The following is a 22,296-nucleotide window of genomic DNA, read 5'->3' as shown; positions in this document are numbered from 1 at the left end:
GGCCTTTTGTGATTTTAGTCTAGCACTATTACAATAAAACCAATTTTTAGTCAGCCTAGGTCCAGATTCCACCTCAGGAGTTAGATACAGGACTGCGATTGGCCCCTCTGAGTCTCACTTTTGGGCTGTAAATTGGGACAGGGGAGGAGGGACTTACATGGGGCTGGTAGTGTTGCTGGGAAGATCCCGGGAGATACGATGTATGTAGAGTGTTCAGCACAGTGGCTGGCACACAGGAAGGGATCTCTTACTATTAATAATATGCTCATTTAAAAATATATATATAATCTTTGTTACGTACACAAACAGAAAATGAAGGAAACGATTCTTACCTTTGACATCTAAAACTAAATTTGGTTTCAGCTTGCTGTAGATCCTGCCATCCGACTTCATGCTCCAGAACTGACTGTCGGCATTCTGGTCGAGGGCTAGGCCCAGTTTAGAGCCAGAGGTCACGAGGCTCCCCACGATCGTGAGGCAGCAGTCTTCCGCTATCTGCTTATGGAAAAGACAAGGCAGCTTAGAGGCGGAGACGCATTCAGGGATCATGATTATTCAAGTTGTCTTAATTGTTAGCTTCATTTACCTCACGTGAGACATTTCAGCTTTAGCCAGAGGAACTAGGATCAAACAACAAATACTTATGCCTTCATTTCAGGTGACATGAGTGCTGGAAAGTTCTCCATTCTTGTCCTTTGTAAGATTTCTGCCCTTTGTGAGTCGGGGAAACCTTTAGAACACTAGTTGTCTCTTTCAGAAATGACCACCATCAGAGGCTGCGTCTGTTGCTAGATCTTCCCTGACCTAGCCATCTCTGATCAGCCTGCCCCTTCTGGTAGGGGACTGCATCTCTAATCTGAAAGGCTGCCATAACAATGAAGTGGCTTAAAGGGCATTTTATTATTTTAAAACTTGAAATTCCACTTACTCTTGTCTTTCCTTCTGGAGAAATGTCTATAGAAATTTCTAAAAAGGCCTGCACTCCAACTATAAAAATAGCAAGGATAAAATACACATGCAGTGGAGTGTTGTAAAGATTTTAAGGGTCCTTTTCTGAAGTGAATCTACCCTTTACATATAAGCAGTGGATAGCCATAGGTTCACATGGCATTAATACATCTTGCTTACAGAAAATGCTTAGGAAAAATACACTCTATAGGAGATAAAAAGAGGGATCATCTAGGACACTTTTTCTCACTGACCTACTGAATTTACAGGTAACATCACTAAAATGTTTCTTAGGATTGCTGAAAGGCAGTTTTCTTGAATTGTTTAAGATAATTCAAAGACAGAAGTTGGCTGCTTTTATGCTTCTGTAGTCCAGTTACTTGTTTCTCCCGCTGTTTCTTCTATGCCTGTCTAAACAGTACTTCTGTTGACTGAAAGAATGATTGTCCCTCAAGCACAGAGCACAGCAGACCCAGTTAATAAGCTGTGCTCCCCTCCACCAGGCTGTAGGCCATCTGCTGACTCATGGGGCCCCAAGTTAAAAAAAAAAAATCGGGAGTGAATAGTCAAGCCCATAAAATCAAGAAGGAGTTAAAAAGAATATCTACAACAGAAGTGTGAGCTTCTCTAATAAAGTCTTTTACTACATGCAGCTTTACCATGTCTTGTACAGCAGGAGTGATGCAAGAGGGAGATGGACCATTTTCCATTTAACATGGTATGACAATTAGGAAATTGTACATTTCCTAACATTAGGAAGTGTTATACAAAGGGTGTTCCTTTTTTTTTTTTTGCCCCAGTCTGCGGGGTCTTCCGAAATAAACCAAGAGTGATTTGCACTTACAGTGCTGGGGCTTACTGAAATAAACTATAATTAAGAAGATTCAGGAAAAGGCGAGAATAACACAGACGCTTCCTTCTATCACCAGATAAAAATCAGGCATGAATGTAAATATTCCATTTTGGATCAGTACTAGATTCTCCTCCATTTTAAGTTCCTAGACTGGTTCTATCAGCTAAAAAAAAATATTTTCGTGGAAAACCTAATTTATTTCTGAAAGTGTTCCAGGAATTGTGAAATAGCATCTTCTTCAAGAAAGATGCTATTCCAAACCCTTATCTGATCCTAAAAGCTCACCCTGCATTTGATGCATCCTTCTTGATAAATCCAAATCTGATCATCAGCACCGACATCCTCCATGACCTGTATTCTAAGGAGCTTCAGATCCTCTAAGTTTCCGTTGGTGGACATGAATAAGCCTGTTGCTTTGTTTCGAAGTCTGAAATATATTCGTTTCTGGAAGACAAGGACCCCGGCAATAGTCACACACAGGAAGTACTGTGAGGAGCACAGAATAAGCATCAGCAGCAGGGAAGGAATCAAAGGTGAGGCTGGACTAGGGATAATTGCGACATCCCTCAGAGATTGGGAGGCGACCAAATCTCATACTTAAAACTGAAACTAAAAAGTTGAATTACATTTACAAAAAAAAAAAAAAAAGAAGAAGAAAAACATTTCAGAAAAAAGCATTCAAAGCCTGGAAAAGGAAAATAAATACCTGAACAAAAGGTCGTAGAGAACCTATCTGGCGGCAACCACTGAACTCGTACCAATTCGGGACTTCCGCTGGTGACAGTAGGAACTGTCGACCCCTGTAATTGCCATATTCATAAGTAACCCATCTGGGAAAAAAAGAAAACCAGAGTAAGTGGCAATATCCATTTGACAATTGGCCTCGATTATTTTTAGAGTGCTTCCCATTCTTACACTGAACTTTATTCTTTAAATATACATTGGGGTGGAAAAGGAAACTATCTTATTTTCTAAAACACTTGAAGCACTCATTTCTTGACAAGTAGGAGATTCTTGGTCCATGAGTATTTATGCCACAAAGATCCACTCCTGAATGGAAGCAGGTGAGTCTTTCCCTCTAATAAGGCAATGACATGCAGTCCTTTCCACAGGGCTGCCCCATGCTTCCTGTGAGGCTTTTGTCAAAACATTTTCAGTTGTAATACTTTATTTAAATAGTTACTATTTGTAAAATTCTTAGTGTGTGGCACATGCTAAGTATTATATAAGGGTTAAATAAAATAACTCAAAGGTTTATTTAAAACAAGTGTAATCTTCCTCAGTCCAAAAAACTGCTGAGGATACTCTGGTCTCTCTGCCTGAAGATGCTGGCGTCCACATCTGAAGAAGTATGGGTTCTGGCACACACTGGCATGCAGGCAAAGCCAGCAACCTTTCCTGTTTGGCTGATTTATGATATCAATGAGGAATGTTCTCTACTCTTAATCCTGGAACTCTAAAATGTTATCATCTTAGACATTTTATCATAGAAACAAAATATTAATTAAAACTTTTCTGGGAAAAAAAATATATAAAACTTTTCTGGGTGGGGGGTGGAAATCACCCATAATTCTACCACCATAGTAATCCATATTTTTTTTTAAAAGATTTTATTTATTTATTCATGAGACACACAGAGAGAGAGAGGGAGAGGCAGGCTCCATGCATGATCGACATGGGACTCGATCCCGGGTCTCCAGGATCAGGCCCTGGGCAGAAGGTGAGCCATCCGCGATGCCCCATAATTGTTTTTAAATAACTAGGCCGGCCCCTCCAATACCTGATGCATACAGGTAGATTATACCTATTGTTTTTATGGGGGAAAGAAAAATGCTTTCTTAAAAATATTTATTACATGGATAGTCCTTATTCATTTTTATATCTTAATTTCGAAATTATTTAAAATTCAGAAAAATCTTCCCACGTTGACCTTTAATCATTGTCTACAGCATCTGCTAATCATTCCTAGGTCAAGGAAAATCCCAACCCTACTCCAAAGCCAAAGGACTTGGTCTTTCAAAGGAATAAGAAAAATCAGCTCCTTTTCTTACTTAGTTAAAAAAAAAAAAAGTGCTCAGTATATTTACTGAGCACTAGTTTGCAAAGGATTCCCCTAAGAACTTGAGAGGAGCTTAAGACAAAGTCCTTACCTTAAGTAAATTAAAAATCTGGATGAAGAGAGGAAAGTGACCTCACATGTGGCTTTTCTCAATGGAAAAACTATACTATGAAGGTGCATAATTATTAACCCTTACAGAAAATAAAGGGATAAGAGGTTCTATTTCAGTTTGCTAAGGTAGCGCAGGAAAGACAAATGATCAAACCTAATTGGTAAAAATCAAATAGTTTATTGAATAAAAAGCAGGTAACTCACTTACATGCCACCAATCACCTGAACAGAGCGTATCTGTGTGTTGAATCCTAGGGATCGGAGATTAACTACTTCTGCATTAAGTTCAATCTTCTTTCCTTTGAAGTCTTCTCTTTCAAAAAGAATAATTGTTGGTTCAGAAAATTCCTGTCAAGGAATAAAAATAGTTTCTATCACTCAGCTTTGACAATAATTTGGACTTCTACAGAAATAATCTCCTTAAAGGACAACTTGTAAGGTGGGACCAGGCTTAGCCTGTCCTAAAGCGCCTTTCCCTGGAGGTCCGGGTGTTCCTGTACTCCAAAACAACAGGGACGAAGGGTGGAGGGGCAGGAAAGTTTTCTACTGCATAGGAAGGTAGGTAAATATAATGGGGTTTTAAAGCGGGGAGGACATATCCTAGGCACAAAAATATGGGTATTTGAATCATCAACACTTGTCATTTATTTCCAATTTTGCCATTTTTTTTATTGGGGATAAGGAGGGGCTAGGGAGCCATGTTCGGAAATGGCGAGGGCAGTGGCAATCTGGAGGCTAGTGGTACAGTGGCAATGACCTAATCAAGGAACCTTCCCCTTGGATACATTTTTCTTTCTTTCTTTTTAATACTTTATTTAAATTCAGTTTGGCAGCATATAACACCCAGTGCTCATCCCATCAAGTATGTATGCATTTTTCAAATGCCTTTTTTGTTGTTGTTTTAATTGTAAGACAACAGTGTTCCCAAGCTTTCCTGTAGGAATAATTGTTAGGAGAGAAAACAAAACCAAACCAGGGTGGAAGCCCCCTGTTCAAGCCATCATTCATTTTTAAGAGGACAAGAGCACAGACGTCCACTGATTTTCAGAAAATAAAAAGCTGGCAGCTTATGCTTGTTTTCCAAATTACAGACCCTTATGACCCTAGTCTAAGCTCTAATGATAATAATCCTAAGATCATAAATAATACATCAAAAATTCCCTAGTCGCTTAAAGTTTTGTGGTTAGGGTGTGTCAACTTACTGCTTCATTTACGTGGATATGCCCCGACGTGTACAAAGATTTCTGTCGAGCAGTAAACAGAGCAGATGAGTATATAGAGGTGGTTTGTACGTGTAAGAATGAGGTTATATAAAATATATAAGGAAACGACATAAGTAGCAAAAGTGGCGTGAGCATATATTCCAAGTACTAGTTGATTTGAAGACTTGACAACTGATGTGCGTGTGTTTGGGGTGTGTGTGTGTGTGTGTGTGTGCGTGCACTTAAATATAGATTTGGAGATAGCTTTTAGACTCCTAAGCAAATTAAATATCAACGTTTTAGATATTTTATTGTTTATAAGCTAATGAATCTTCCACATCATTCCAAGTTTCTCTGCTACTATTTTCACATCTCAAGAAAGGTCAGCATTTTAGTTATTTGAACAGGCAGGGAAGGACGAGCTAAAGCCACCTCCTGTATGCTCTTCCTACTTTTAAAACTCAAGTCATCAACTACATGTGTTTAAGGCTTCTTATGAGAGATCAGCTACAAAAAGACAAGTATTTCTACAACTACAGACAGACATATCTGGACTTGAACCTCTGCACTCTATCTTGATGTTTTGTTCTACTGAACATTGCTTGGGCTACATCAAAATGAAAGGTTTCTGTTCAAAAAGGGACACTATCATCTGAATTAGCACATATGTGACGCACTGGGAGAAGACGTGATTGCAAGTCCTTAAAACAACAGAGCGATTTAAAAACCAAGACGGGGGGCAGCCCGGGTGGCTCAGCAGTTTAGTGCTGCCTTCAGCCCAGGGCGTGATCCTGGAGACTCAGGATCGAGTCCCACGTCGGGCTCCCTGCATGGAGCCTGCTTCTCCCTCTGCCTGTGTCTCTCTGCCTCTCTCTCTCTTTGTCTCTCATGAATAAATAAAATCTTTAAAAAAATAAAAAATAAAACTATGAGGACTTTCTGCGACTCAGTAACAACAACAAAAGACACAAGACCTTGTAACAAAAGATAAGACCTTGGCAAAGGATATAAAACAGGCAGTTCACTGAACAGCAAACCCAAGTGACTAATTCGTATGTGAGATACCAGTCTCACTAACAGTGAAACATACTTTCAACCCAATTTCTTCAAATTGATGAAAGTGAGAGAATTCCCAGTAATGGTAATGACGTAGAAACCAGGAACCCACATGCTCTCCTAGTAAGGATCTCAAGTAGTGGAATTTGGCAGTGCCTAGAGAAATTCATGCACGTGAAATCCAGCAGACCCACTCTTATTTATTTTTGTTTTTTTTTTTTGTTTTTTTTTTTAGATTTTATTTATTTAGTCATGAGACACAGGCAGAGGGAGAAGCAGGCTCCTTGCAAGGAGCCTGATGTGGGACTCGATCCTGGACCTCAGAATCAGACCTGAGCCGAAGGCAGATGGTCAACTGCTGAGCTACCCAGGCGTCCCAGATCCACTCTTTTAAAATACATACCCCCAGGAGACTTCACACAGGTCAACAGGGATATATGTGTGTGTGAGAGGATTAAGTAAAATAAAATATGATGATGAATACTTTAGCCAATTAGAATCAATAAACTGGATGTACGTTCAGCATAATGGGCAGCTCTTAAAATTTTTTTAATGTAAGTATTGGGTTTATAATGATGAGAACTATAGTATCATACTGTATATAAATTAAAAGCCAATAGTTTTTTTAAAAATACACTTAATAAGAATATCCGAGCTGTATCCCATACACATCAGAATGGGTGCCCGTAAAGGAGAGAGGCATAGAAATAGGAATCGGGCATGCAATGGAAAAAAACAAGATAGGAAAGGGACCTTGAACTAATCCTTGATGACTGTGCCATGGCTGACTCAACACTCTACACCTGAAGTCTGAGAAAACAGCCAACCAAATCAACTTCTATGCCAAAGATCTAAAAAGAGGGGCGTATGGGTGGCTCAGTCGGTTGAGCACCTACTTTTGGCTCAGGTCGTGATCTCCGGTCCTAGGATCAAGCCCCATGTCAGGCTCCCTGCTCAGTGGGGAGTCAGCTTCTCCCCTCCCTCTCCCACTGTGCTCACTCTCTTCTCACTTGCTCTCAAATAAATAAAATCTTAAAGAAAAAAAAAAAAAAGATCTAAAAAAAGGCCAAAACATCACAGGAAGCAAAGTTCTACTACAACTGTTTTCTCTGCATCTGACTTTTAAGTCCTGAGGAAGCCTGCCTGTGCCCCCATCAGCTGTGTGAGCCCCACATCTCTGTGACACCGTATTCACACGGACATACTTACAGCATCTATAAAACGAAGAGACTTGAAAGTTGCTCCAGGCAGGCATCCCATTGCAGAGAGACAAGGATAGTGGCCTTCTTCCAACACGTACTGATTACCAGAGAAATTTTCTCCATCATATGCAACCCAGCTACGATAGGAAAAACCACATATATGTAGAATATGTAATTTGAATATTCCTATTCAGGAATATCATCATTTTGAGAGGTAGCCTGTTATAAAGCACAATGCGTATAGCTAACTGTTCTTTCTTCAAAAATATCTAGGCCTATTTACTGTTTTCCATCTTTGGCAAATTAATATTCATAAGTCAGCTGTCAGTTTGGCATTTGGGAAACAATTTTTTTTCTTCCTCCATGAAATTATTCGTGTTTTTACCTGTATACCTTCCAGTATTCCTCGGCCCTCTCCTGGGTGCCACCATTCTTCAGCCCCTGAGTCCTCTCTGAGTAATCCTTCAACCTCCACAGCTAGTGGATCTACTGATTTCCTCCCCAAATTTCTCTCTTTTATCCTCATTTCCAGCACCTCTGTACTGGGCCAGGAGTCCAAATACCACAGTGACTTATCTTTTTATTTTTATTTTTTTTTAATTTTTACTTATTTATGATAGTCACAGAGAGAGAGAGAGAGAGAGAGGCAGAGACATAGGCAGAGGGAGAAGCAGGCTCCATGCACCGGGAGCCCGATGTGGGACTCGATCCCGGGTCTCCAGGATCGCGCCCTGGGCCAAAGGCAGGTGCTAAACCGCTGCGCCACCCAGGGTTCCCTGCCACAGTGACTTAGACAAGTCATTTAGCCCCTCTGGGCCTCACCAGTGTCAGTAACATGGTGATTTACCATGCTTCCCTAGAAGAGATGGGGTTTTTTGGTTCATTCTTTTAATCCAACAAGTGCTAACTGAGGATTAATTGTGTGCGTCGGGTACTTTTCCATTGCTGGGGACAGAAGAGAAGATAAAATCCTTGGTACCATCAGGTTTACACTCTAGTTAGCTGAGGCAGACAATAAATGAACAACAAAAGTACCTAGCTGGTACTAATAAGTGAAGCAGGCAGGGGATAACGAGGAACTGGGACAGAGATGGAGGTGTGTGCTAATAAACTGGACTTTTACTGTAAATCTGTGCACTTGAATGCTAAGCCAGTGCAGTTTCCACTGTGCAATGCTAAATGATAGGCTGGTGCTGTTGAGACCATAAAGAACTATATGATTAAAGGCACCATTACTATTATTATTATTATTATTAGACTTAATTCCTCATCATCTGCACAGATGGCTTCACGAGTTTTCCTGACCAACTTTCCATGACCTTGGGCTCTCCCCTCCTTCTAAAGCTTTTGTAAAACTATTTTCAGCACAGCACTTCGAGCTCATTGCCTTTCCCTTCTTGTGTTTTCTGTGGCATCCATCTCTTACGCTCAGGGGTAGCCTTCATGATCTGATCCCACCTTCTCCACAGTACAAAGACCTCTCAGCTCTGGGGTGTCGTGCTCCTTGATCACATACACACCAGCTCCACGCCAGCCATGTACTGCCTATCATGCAGAATGCCTATCCTATTCCCATCTACCGGTAAAAAAAAAAAAAAAATCTACCTTGAGAGGCATCTTAGAGATTATTTAGAGTCCTGGTACAGGTGACAGGACAGGCTAGAGAGCAGAGAACTGAGTCTGAATCACATTGTCCGGTGATGTGATGCCATGTCACCCTCTGATGTCCGGCACTCAGATGCTGCAAAGTACAGTTTAGTACTAACAGGGCCTTGTCTCGTTCGGTGGTTTTGTATAATATCAAGCAGCTAAAGGTGTCACTAAATACTTGCTGATACGTGAATTCTAACCTTTCGCAGCAATTAGGCTCCTTCAGCCCACTGTTTTACTTACCTCCCTCCTAAAACTCTGCAAGACTTGGTAGAGAACGAATCATCAATTTGACTTGTTGTTTCTTCAAAACCTTGACTGCGACCTTGAAACTCTGGTTCTGAAAACAACTGAATCTTTGAAAAAGTAAACAGAAACACGTGAAATTATTTTCCTGAACACATTAACTCCTTCAGCCTTTGAAGTGATGCAAACATGACCTGTTAACTCTTGTTACAATAAACTACTATGAATTTTATAAATCCTTTAATTTTCTATTTCTACATTAATGATCAATTAGAAATACTTTGGCCGCACCATTCAGGCTTACTTAATTCAGAGACATCAAAGGACAAGCCAACAATAGAGGCCGGTTTCTATAGAACACCCTGTTGCGACAAGCGGTGAGGCATTTTAAAGCTTTATTGTGGCCAAAAGTAATTGTTCATCAGTTCTAACATTTACAAGAAACTTTATTTTGGAAACATAGTATAGTTTTCCTCCCTCTCAATGGAAGATACTTGCTGACTTATTAGAATCTTGTGTATGCCAATAAAGGAGGCTACAGTGGTGTTTGTGCCTCTGTAATTAGGGCTGTCTGAACTCTGAACACTTCCATTAAAAAGCCTAAATGACAAATGTAACACTTCAGTTGATGCAGACAGTCAGCACTCAAAGGCTTGCATGAGAGACCATATAAAAGAGACCATATAAAATGTTTGTCTAATGCAGACACAGCAAATATGAAAATTCATTTTACTGTTTATCACAATAACTATGTATTGTTTGAAATATTAATCCTAGCTTACTAATATAAACTGATCGGTATAATGATGTCAAACTCAACTTTATATAAATAACATTTTATAAGACATTTAGATATGGGTAAGTGCTATCAAGCATTTATAAAGGAAACCAAAATCTATTTTATTTTATTTTATTTTATTTTATTTTATTTTATTTTATTTTATTTTATTTTATTTATTTATTTTTTTTCCAAAATCTATTTTAAAATATCCTTATGCTCTCTGGTATAAAAATGGGTAAAAACTAACAAAATGTCCCAAATGCCTCACATTTTACACATAAGATCAGCTTTTCAGCAGAAGCCCCTAATTATAATAGATTATTTTTTAAGTTACCTGATTTCGTCTCCTTGGGCCAGTGAAAGAATCCTAAAAATTTTTAAAGGGAAGAGAGAAGGACATGAATAGACTGGACATATCAAAAAAGTTCTTTCTTCCAGCTCATGAGCAATTACTGTTAAAAATAATCTCAGAACAGTTTCTATCGTGTTATGTATTACATAAATTAGAAGTCCACATTGAGGAAATCCAGAATTCAGTTAAATATTCTCATATGAAAGTATAACTCCTTACCAAACATATGGGTTGAACAGAAGAGATCTTACAATTTTTGCCTCCCCAGTCCTCAAAACTGGTATAGAAGCCTTTATCCAGTATATATTGTTCTCCCGTGAAGTCAGGATTCTCATAGGCTACCCACCTAAAGAAACAAAAACACTGACTTGTTATAGTTTGTACTTTTTTTTTTATATAGTTTGTACTTTTTATGTATAATAAAATTACCAACCCACTTAGGTAAATATGTATAAGAAACTTCCATTTGTTTTCATAATCAGCCATCTTAATTTTTCTAATCTCTATTAGTCTCTTGGGAGACTTGTCTGTATGACAAATCGAAGTGACAAGTGAAAGTATCTTTACTTGAACCTTTTGGTGTCCTCACTTATCAAATACTAGTCCCTGAGAAAGCCCCAGTGGGGGATATTTGTCTGTATTTCTTTCTAATTCTATTCTGAGGAAACCATCTGGACTTCCAAGAAGTACCTGTAAAGTTCTCTTAGTAAGCAAGCAAGAGTTTTTTTTTTTTTTTGTTATCGACATCTGTATTTTTCCAGAAAGATTACAAGAAACTACCTCTGTTTTTTTTTTTTTTTTTTTTTTTTTTTTCCTCTCTGTTATACAACAAATCACACTGAAAAAAAAGTTGACCAAAGAAATGCTTTGGAAAAAGTACAGCAAGGGGAAACAGCATGTGCCAAGGTCCAGAAATGTGACAGACTCTGGTGTATTGGGAAACTCTAAGAAATTGGGAATTACTGGAGAAAAGGAGACACTGAGTGGGGGAGGGGCTGAAGCTGGAAGGGAAGAAAAGATCAGAGGCACAACAGAAGTATAATACCTCTATTACAAATCATGGCAACTTCAGTCTTTGAGTGAAAAACACATTCTTCAGGTTGGCATGTACACACAGAGAGATAAGAACTCTAACACTGTGTGCAGGAAATTCAAGCCAACGTGAGTAGTGAACTACCCTTGAGTTTAAATATTATTTGAAACACTAAAATAAAGATGATTAGTAATTATGCTACCTTGATATCAATATGTAATCATCTTTTTATATGGTACATTGGTTGAAGTTCAAGAACTGGTTACCTTTATAAACACATTGTCCTCCTTTTTGCAAGGTCATCATATTATTTGGGTTATAAGTTTTGTTTCCTATGCAAAAATTAACGATTTTAGCCAAGCTGATTATAAAACAAAAGTCTCCGTATCCTGAGTGGACTTCCGTCCATTTGCATGATAAAAAATTGCTCCAAATTTACCATTAAAAAAAAAAACAAACAAAAAAATACAGCTAAGTAATTAAAATTTTATTTGGAATAGGATTTCTGTCGTGATGTGTCTATGCACAGTAAGCAAAACTGAACAAACACTCAGATACTAAAATCTCTTCTGGGATGTTTTCTTTTGTTGCCTCACAAGTGACCTACACTCAGAGGATAATCAACAAAACCAACTTATTGATGTGATTCTACTTTCTAGCCAAAGATAGTCTTTAAAAGGTTTTCACTTCTGTTATATTCAAGAGCTAACTCAGCGTCTCCTCCTGAGTTCATCTGCTGCCCTGCTGATCTGCTCACCGCTGAAAGGAATAATACGTATATGCCTGCATTTATACTCAAAACTTTCCAAAATGCTTTCACATCTATGACCCCACTTAATCTATTTTACAGAAAGGAAAACCTTAAGACACAGAAAAGTGAATTCATTGATTCTTTCAACAAACGTCACCTGGCCATTCATCATGTGCCAGGAACTAGATGGCACTCGGCATGCAAGGATGAAAAAGACAATCCTTGCCCTTGAATTTACAGACAGCTGAGAAGTATCACAAGGAATTATTTGTTGGCATTTCCTGAGTGGGGAATAACTTGTCCAGGGTGACACAGCTGATTAGTGACCAAGGATGACTGGGCCAGGACTGTGTTTCCCAAGGCTCCCCATGCTCTTTCATGACCCAGGCTGCCATTTCCCTTATCAGGTTTCCTTTCATTTATTCTTCCATTGAGCCACACTTAAAACAGTCCACACACTTCATAACTAGAACAGATTATGATTATACTGTCAAAGGGGCTTGACCTTAGACAAAAACTCAAATACAGGTATTATTTAGGAAATGAACAGCAACCAAGGAGAAAAAGAACACTGCAAAAATCTCTAGGATCAAGTAGCTTATAACAGCTAACGTCTGTATGTGCACTTCCGACCATCTGAACAGAGTAAGTGCTGGAAGACCAGTCAGCCCATTTCAGAAAATACTGCTCCCCCACTTCAGAACCTCATTAGCAATTTTTAAGACCTATCCTTTAGCATGGTGAGGCGAGGAGTTAGGAGACCTCGTTCTAGCTATGGTCATGACATTCACTTCCAGATAACTTTGAAGGGGTCACTTAATCTTTGTGAAAGATCGTATTTTCATTTATAGGTAAGGAGGTTGGCCAGGATCCCAGTGCTGACATCGTGTGAGGTTATACAGCTCCTGGGAGCCTGGGTGTGCTGCCTTTGCTCACATGGCCTTTGGCTTGTGAAAAGAAGTGACAACTAAGTAAGAGCATGGAATCCTACTGTGTGAGGAGGAATATCTGCACAGCAAGAGTATCTACAAAAACCAGGATGAAAGAAAGGAAGGAAAAGAAGGGAAGGAAGAAAGAGAAGAGAAGAGAGAAAAAAAAAAAAGAGGTTAAGTCATATCAGAAAAAAAGTATTCCTGGCAGGCTCTGTATCTGTAATAAGTTACAGAATTTACAGGTGGCTGAGAAGTATCACATGGAATTATTTGTTGTTTGTTCTGAGCGGGGAGTGACTTGTCCAGGGTTAACAGAGGGCTAAAAGGCCTTTTTTTGCTTGATTGACTTCCGGTTTGGAGGGGAAAAGGCTGTGAATGGGAAGAGATGGAATGGAACACAGGAGAGAAGGCAGTTCAGCAAGCCTGGGAGGAAGCTTTAATCCAGCTTCTTTAGTCCTTTAACAAAAATCCAGATTTCTTTTTTTTCAAATCACTAACAAGTGAGAATGCTCTATTTCCTTATAAAACTAAAATAAATCACTTGTAAGGAAACACCCAACACCACATAAACTCATCTAATTCATGGAGGTTGAAACAAACAAACCACTTATTAGGATGTTACTTGAATTGACAGTAGTGTTCTTTTCCTTCCAAGATGCAGCCCCAGATGCATCACCCATTAATAGGAGGGTTAAAAAAAAAAAAAGAAAACTCAGATCTGAGATTCTTGGGTATACCTATAACTTATACTCGAGACTTGTAAGAAAAAGATTCCTTACTGTCCTTGTTTAAACATATTCTGTACACATGAATCAACACTTCTCGTTTATAAGGTTGATGGGGGTGGTGGGGAGAGAGCGAGTACAAGTACCAGCAGGTCCCAGGCTGCTGCAATCACTGCTCGGAGCTTAAGGGCGGCAGGGCAGCCTGGCCCTTCCGTGGAAGGGAAAAGGAAAAAGAAATTCAAACAACAGCACTTTTAATTTTTTAAGCTGGACTCTAGAAATATTTCCTTTTGTTCTTAATCTTAAAACAAAAAAAGTTAGCTCTGTTTCCGCCATTTGAACGAGATAGCACAACGTGAAAATGATGAGTAGAGCTGAACAGGGAGTGTCTCCTGATGTTGCAATAGAAGCGGAATCCAGTTCTCGAAACCTCAGTTGGATTCATGAGCATCCTTCCCGAAGGCTGGTCTCTGAGCTAAACATGAGTTGACTGCCCGGGGAATTTATTGCCCGTGTGATAGGAGAGTGCACCTCCTGGGAGACACCCAGAACAAGAACCTCAAAAAGGTTTCCTGAAAAGTTTTCGGGTTCCATCCTGAGACGTGAGGAACCAAAGTAAAATTCTTATTTACCAAGAAGAATAAAGTCATTGAAATCATTCTTCTTTGAAACCATTAAAAACAAAGAGGCTAGTCTTCCTCCCTCGTGTTGGCACACCTCAGCCTCCCAGCCCACAAGGACCAGGTCCCACGCCAGCTCTTGGGCCAAAGTCTTCCCCGTGTACAAACTGGAAAGTAACCTCTCTCTGCTCAGTAGATTCCCGGAGCACGTAATCTCCAGGTCTTTTGTAGCAATGATTATGTTTTATATGAATACTGTAACCTCTGTGAGGACACCATACAATGCTTTGCACATAAGAGACCTCAGTAAGTATCTGTCCAATAACCAACCCAGTGAACCGCGAGGAAGCAGCTGGTTCTGGTTTACAGAAGCCCTTCTACAACCACACAATTTAAAAGGAAGTGGTGGTGATGGGGGAGTGATGTGTGCACACCTCCTTTCAACTTCCCCCAATACCACAACTCAACTGCTATAACCAGAGAGAAAGCCTGGCAGGAAATACAACTCTAAAGGACTAAAAATCGAAACCTATAAAAACAACGTTTTATAAAGGAAACTGACTTCAAGTAAACAAAAACTGGATTAAAAAAAAAAAAAAAAAGACTGGCTCTGGGCACAAGCATAATGTACATAAATGCCCTAAGGGAACGCTACCCGGCTTCCTTCTGCTTCCTCTGCTAGCATGACTGGACTCGGACTCATGCCACTGATACACCTGTGAGCTCCAAAACGTACAACTGTTTTTCGAGACTGAGTCGGTCACTATTTTCCTTCTAAATAGTGAACTTTAAAGCTAATCTCAAATACTAGAGGGCCGTGGCAACATTTCAGATGACTTCTGCTGTACCATATCTTTTGTCTACAGCAGATTGTAAAATGTTAGGGCTCCATGGCAGGACCCAGTTAGGAGGCATTTCCTGCTAAGAATGAAGACCGAGAAGTCCCAGATGTCACCCTGCCAAGATGGTGCCACAAGCAACAACCTACACAAGGATTTGGTGAATATCACTAACAGTAAAAGCATATTACATCATAAACACAACTCCGATATCCAGGGATCCTATGGGAAGCTCCGTGAAACATGATACAATTGAGGTTAGAATGATCCCAATAGCCTAGGTTACTCATGACATAAAACAAAACAAAACAAAAAACTTAACATCAAACACTTTCAACAGAACCAATGTCAAATAATTTCATAGAATTATTTAAGAATACTCTCCCTTATATATAACTGACGTCAACCTGGATAATAAGGACGATTGTTTAACTTCTCTTAATAGACACCTGTTTTGCCCATCTGATATCTGTCCCCATTCTTTCTGATATTTCCGGGGATCAACTCACCCCAATCGTCCTGTGGGATGGAGCCTATCCTGCTCCAGGACTGGGCACATAACCCAGGTACCATCATCTCTGTGACTACGGTGCTTGGTTCAGGCAGGTACATACAACCCAAGCTGAGAGAATCAATGTTAAACTTGGAAACTTTGTGGCAAAGAGAAGCTCTTTCCACTGGACACAGTGAGAAGAGCAAAAGGCAGATGATGCTGCCTTAGGGCACCAGATGGAAGTAGCCTGCCTTCATCAAAGCCAGCACAGAAGAAAAGCCCAATCAAGAGACAGAGAGCAAGTTCTAATGACAGCGTCTACACCCTATATCCAGCCACGACTGAGGCAAAATCTTTCCAAGAACTTTTAAGTTATGGAGACCAATAAATTCCATTTTTTTAAAACTTACACCAATTTAGGTTGGCTTGTAGTTGTGTGCATCCCAAAGAATCTTGACTGATCATCTTTCAATAAAAGCTTACATTAAATAAAATAAAATAAATTTAAATAAAAGCTTTACATTAATAAAGCATTCAATGGCTAACTCCAGGTACACTGAAACAGTAATTTTTCTGTCAAAATAATAGTGAAGAAATAAGATGAAGCAGGTGTAGGATGTAGGGGCTGAGGGCAGGCTACCCCAAAAAGTACCACAATGGCATATTGATTATTTCAAAGTAAAGTTGCTTAAACAGCCTGTGTAAAGACATTCAGACCCTCCTCTGTCCTCCTGAAAGCAGGAAATAAATCTCCCATGTGAAAGGTGCCCTCCCTGTACCTGGAGGTAGAGACACACCCTCATCACCAGAAACAGGGATTTAGAGCTGAGAAGGCCAGAAAAACAAACCTTTAATAATTTACATTAGCCCAAATTCTGTTTAGAATTCCTTACTAATTGAAGCTTCCAAACAAGTTTTATCCTGTCAATTCCTCAAAAATATATTGTCTCTCTGTCTAAAACATATAAAAACGGCCTGCCTTGGTCATTTCTTTGGGTCTCAATTTCATTACTGGGCCTCCGTGAGCATGTAAATGAACTTCGGTGGGGTTTTTTCCTCTTGTCATCTCATGTAATCTATCTTATGTCAATTTAATTCTTACACCAGCTAGAAGAATCTTGATGGTATAAGAAAATTTTTCCTCCCCTGAAAGGACTAGAGGAAAATTGAACGGGACGTTACCCTAACCTCTGTTTTCTGGTGTTAGATCGTTATTTTTTTATTTGATTCCCATCATAAGAAATCCAGGAGCTCTTCCATTCTGCAGAATGATAAGAGAAGTGAAATCTGTGGGTTTCTACTATCATGAAACCCAAAAGTCTACTGCAATATTATATTACACATGAAGAAAAAGATTATATGAGAAGGATTTTAAAAAGCAGTTATGAAAATATTGTGGCAGTATGTATTAAATGACTGATTTAATGTTGGTATGTTTATCTATTGAGTGTCTACTCTGTGTCCGAGACACTATTAGTTTAATACAACCCAAGGTAAAAGTGTTTAAGATCCCAACAGGGTCATTTCACTTACACTCCACTCAGTACATTAATAGACTGTGTCTTCAATCCATATCCGGTCTCCTTTAAGTTAGCAACAATTCCTAACACATCAATACTGGAACCTTTGGATCCAAAGTTTTTTTCACTGTACATTATCATGTGAGCATTTGAAAAATCCTATTAAGAAAAAAAAAATTCAAAGTTCAAAGGCTAGCCATTTATTATTCAAAAAATATCAAGTATTAGCCATCAGCTTTTCTTTAACTTACACCTAATATAGGTCGTAAAGACTGAAGTTCTCCATTGTAACCTCCCCAATCTTTCCAGTCCTTGTACTCCCCTTCTTCAAGCAAATACTGATGACCTGTAAATCCAGGCTTCTCATAAGCAACCCAACTGCAACAGAAAGAACATGAAGGAGTAGTAATTTACATTAGTGCTAACATTTTTCCCATGTGTTTAACAGTTTTATTAACAATTTCTAATAGTTATGAAGCTAGACACAGATTCATCCATTACAACCATCGGAATTCTTTTCTGAAATTTAAGAGACTAATAGAATGGCCCCCTAAAGAACAACCTAAGAAATATACATCAAAGTTCTGTAAAGGAGTATAGGGAGTGTGTGTGTGTGTGTGTGTGTGTGTGTGTATGTTTAATAAGAAAGACTCAAAAGAATTTCAGCAGGAGCGCTTGGGTGGCTCGGTAGGTGAAGTGTCTGACTCTTGATTTTTGGCTCAGGTCATGATCTCAGGGTCTTAGGATCAAGCCCTGCCTCCACTCATTCTCTAATAAATAAATCTTTAAAAAAAAAAAAAGAACCGCAGCAAAGAAAACTGGATAAACTTTCTTCAATGAGTAATTATTATATATTTTTGTCTATTTACAAGACCATTTTTAGTGTATACTTCTAAAGGAAATACGTAAGATCTATAAAGTATAAAATGTCATAAAAATAGCAAACTAACAGCTCACTATAGTATGGAGCATAATATTAATAAACAAGATGTAAATATGATCAGTCCGGACTAATTTATCAGCCTTGTTCAACTGACTGGCCCCAAACCATCCCCTCGAACTGCCATGTGAAATCCGGGTCACAGTTAGCTGAAAACATGTTTAAAATTCACTGTACCATGTTATTTGTAATGGTTTTTGGGTGGCGGCGGTGGGGGGGTGGGAATGTGATACTACTTCACTAAAGGGATAAAAAAGAAACCCCTCTGGTTCCTCCCATCTACTTACATTCCTCTCAGAACTTTCATTGAGCCCACAGACGTAAATGATGAACTGTCATCTGTCGTTTCCTCTGTTTCACCTGCTTCCGTGATAAAACTACACATTTCTGTTTCTAGTTCCATACATTTTCCTTCAAAGAAAGGCTTTTCATAAATAACTACCTATAATAAAGATGAGATATGCCAGTAATTGTAAGAAGTTAAAGATCTCAACAGCTAAACATTAAATCAGTCATTTAATACCACTACATCCTAGAACACAAAACTTTCTGATATTTTTTTAATTAACTAAATAGCAGTATTTTATCACTTTAAAGCTCAGAATTTTTCTCCTGATGTGGTGCAGCCCAAAGACAGGTTCAAATGATAGATTATAAATAATTGGTCTAAAAAAATTGGTTTTTGTTCAATGTCGAAAACCCATATTTAGGATTTTGCTTAGGACAAACTAAGGAATCAGAGACTCCCCTATTGCCTTAAAAATGGAATCCAGGGACTACTGGGTGGCTCAGCAGTTGAGTGTCTGCCTTCAGCCCAGGGTGTGATCCTAGAGTCCTGGGATCGAGTCCCACATAGGACTCCCGGGATGCAGCGTGCTTCTCCCTCTGCCTGTGTCTCTGCCTCTCTCTCTGTGTCTCTCATGAATAAATAAATAAAATTAAAAAAAAAAAAAATGAAATCCAGAGGCTCCTGACTAGATTCGTTGGTAGAGCACGCAACTCAACTCTTGACCTCAGGGTCATGAGTTAAAGGCCCATGTTGGGTGTGGAGCCTACTTAAAAAAAAAAAGACAAAATATAAATGTCATAAATGTGCAAAGTAGAAATAGCAGAGAGGGAGATCTTGTGTTGAGAACTAAGTTTTTTCTGGCTTACTGGCAAGCAGCAGCAGGCCCCGCAATTAGTAAATACAACCACAAATTATAAACTTAATACACCAATGAACCTTTTAGGCCATGGCTACACATACTGTGAGTGATTATTAGTGCCATTAGTAAGTATCATCTTCCAGTCTGAGCGATGGTATGTGTCAGCTGGGATAACTTCCTCTAGCTGCAGATTATGTTTTATGGAGGTTGCTACGTAAAATCACGTAAATATGATCTTCATGGGGATGGCATGGGAATAAAATTTAAAGTATATACATGTTTACCTTTGGATCTGTAGGGAATTCGACTTTACGTCCACCCTGAAAAGAAAAATAATACAGTAAGAAAAACGGTTCTCCATTGACAGGTTCCCATTTTATATCACTCATGGCGGTGAACCTCCCAGCGTGAGTGCATCTGGTTTAATTTCTGTTGCAACAGCTCTGAAGTCACCAACGGTGCAGAGGAAGAATGAGGAAGACCGTGTACAGCGGAGGTGGTCTATAAGCTGAATCTGCATGGTAGGTCTGTTTTTTAACCTAATAAGCTGCATTGTGTAGTTTGTTTTTAACTCAGAAGATGTCTTACAAAAATGCATCTCTCTCATTCCTCTTAAGACGAAGATTCTGAGAGGCAGCGACCCTCCCCTTGTGCACTTACTACCTCTCCACTGGGCTCATTCTCCAGCCAGGGCTTGTGCCCCGTTTGCCTGTCTGCACCACTCTCTCAGTCCAACTCCCAGCCACCCTCGCTCAGGTCTGTTTGCTGTCTGGCCCCTGCAGGTACTTGATTTTGCAACCCACGGCTTACAAAACTGTTGAGTTCACACAAGTTCACAACACAATATGGTCTGGAGGACTCTTGAAGTAATCAGAGGAACTGTTAGATAGAATTGAAAGTAGCCCAAAGGAGGGGTCTGTGGGAGGAGTGGCTACACTCTTATATTAGGGTTTTTTTTAAATGCACCCCCCCACCAAATAAAAAGAAACTCACTAAAAATAAGTCACAGAAAAAGGTATTATTACACAGAAATAACAAACAGGGCAAGAGTTAGAATCAGCAGTGGGAAAGTCAGGAGGTTATTTTCTACCCATACAGAACAGCTTTTAGAAAAGTGTAGCCAGAGATGCTCAAATGCACCAAAAAGAACTGTAATTATAAAGGAATGTTGCTGATTTTATCAACAAAGCAGAGCTTAACCAACCAAGTGCAGTAGCCCCTCCTCCATTATCTGCATTTTCACTTTGCAGTTTGTTACCCAGGTCGAGGACAGCCTGGAAGCAGACCATCCTCCTCCTGACATGACTCAGAAGGTCAGGAGTAGCCCAACGTTCCTAGGGTTGCCTCAGCCCCTCACTTCACTTCAGCTGTCAGGCGGGCACTTTCTCATCTCACCTCATCACAAGAAGGGCGATCACAGTACAGGAAGATATTTTGAGAGACCCCACATTCACTAAGTTTTACAGTGTATTGTTATACTTGTTCTCTTTTATTATTATTAGTTACTATTCATCTCTAATTTAATTTTGGCCTAATTTGTAAATTATAATAAATTTGTAACTTAATTTATCAATTAAACTTTATCATATACCTATAGGAAGAAGACCTAGTATATACAGGGTTTCGTGCCATCTGTGATTTCAGGAGCCCACTGAGGGTCTTGGAAGGTGTCCGCTGTGGATTGGGGGTGAGGAGGAGACCACTAAGCACCCTTTTCCAAGGCATCCTTTTCCAATGCCATAAACGTCACAGTTTTGTAAGTTATTTCAAACAGCCTTCAAAAGCTGGGACAATTCTTTCATATATTCCCAAAACTAAACTTTGTTCTTTGAAAGTGAATTTTAGAAACAAATCATTTATAATGAAAAAGTCATTTATAGCGCAAATGATTTTTGCATGTGGACCCACAAACACGGAGGTAACGAAACCACAGGCTTTGGCAGGAGGGGTAAAATTAAGATAAAAATCACCTCCATGACTTTCTAATTTGATTCAAACTGACTCCAGAAGACAACTGCAAAGTGCAATTTCAAAAACATGCTTTGGGACAAGAGCCTCACTCGTGCCCGGGGTAGTCAGTGAGCACCTACTACCATGTGGCACGCACCATGCTCAACGCGGAGGACGAGACAGGTGCAGCCTGGATCCTCCCAAGGCTTCGGGTTTAGAAGAAGAGGTAGAAAGAATAAGACAAAAGACAGGGATAGGGTCGGGCGAGCACAGGCTCCTTTCTAAGGCAGACACTGGGGAGGACGATGTTTGGACATCCAGCCCCAAAGCCCCCAAAGCTGCCGTCCACCCCCGCCTCTGGTCGCCACGACTGGGCCGGTGCCCAGCCTGCCCTGCCCTTCCCCAGCTGCACCCAGGTTCACGCAGAACCCTCCCCACATCTCCATCTAACACGGTCCTGCTTGCTTTCTAAGACCCAACTTGATTGAGCATGAAGCTCTCCTAATCATGGCCCTTCCGGGTCACATCACCTTCAAGGTGGATGTCATCTATCCTTCCAGAGTTTTCCATAAAGGTTTAGTTCTTCACTGTCTTCACTTCCTAAACCACCCCTGCGCTGGAGCTTTGTGCACCTGCCCACGGCTCTGCAAGGCCAGGACTGCCTCGAACGCAGAGAACCCGGGCTTAGCCACAGGTTTTCATCTAGAGCGTCCAGCAAGTTATCCTTCCTATTACTTCCGTCTAGCGGAAGGTTCTGGCTACTACAGAGCTGTGTTCTTTAAAAAAAGAGTCGGTTTTATTGCTTCGAAGTCACAGCCTGTGAATTCTCAGGGTCAACCTGACCAAGAATCAGACCCCCCAGAACATGGTGTTAGATTTCATTTT

General features: G+C 39.8%; 1 protein-coding gene across 1 annotated transcript in view; it reads right to left on the bottom strand.

Annotated features, from left to right (window-relative positions):
• Positions 1 to 22,296, bottom strand: part of CRYBG1 (crystallin beta-gamma domain containing 1) — a 200,687-nt gene that overhangs the window by 3,649 nt on the left and 174,742 nt on the right. Inside the window, exons 11-22 of the mRNA XM_038555056.1 lie at positions 19,746 to 19,781; positions 18,601 to 18,755; positions 17,625 to 17,751; positions 17,387 to 17,532; positions 10,680 to 10,806; positions 10,443 to 10,475; positions 9,325 to 9,437; positions 7,439 to 7,568; positions 4,180 to 4,319; positions 2,508 to 2,631; positions 2,087 to 2,245; positions 333 to 495 (exon numbers count right to left, since the gene is read on the bottom strand). Coding sequence (XP_038410984.1) covers positions 333 to 495; positions 2,087 to 2,245; positions 2,508 to 2,631; positions 4,180 to 4,319; positions 7,439 to 7,568; positions 9,325 to 9,437; positions 10,443 to 10,475; positions 10,680 to 10,806; positions 17,387 to 17,532; positions 17,625 to 17,751; positions 18,601 to 18,755; positions 19,746 to 19,781 — 1,453 coding nt within the window. The remainder of the gene's footprint in view (positions 1 to 332; positions 496 to 2,086; positions 2,246 to 2,507; positions 2,632 to 4,179; positions 4,320 to 7,438; positions 7,569 to 9,324; positions 9,438 to 10,442; positions 10,476 to 10,679; positions 10,807 to 17,386; positions 17,533 to 17,624; positions 17,752 to 18,600; positions 18,756 to 19,745; positions 19,782 to 22,296) is intronic.

The sequence above is a fragment of the Canis lupus genome, chromosome 12 (genome assembly GCF_011100685.1).
Source record: "Canis lupus familiaris isolate Mischka breed German Shepherd chromosome 12, alternate assembly UU_Cfam_GSD_1.0, whole genome shotgun sequence".
NCBI classification, from domain to species: Eukaryota; Metazoa; Chordata; class Mammalia; order Carnivora; family Canidae; genus Canis; species Canis lupus.
This window is presented reverse-complemented; position numbering and strand designations above follow the sequence as displayed.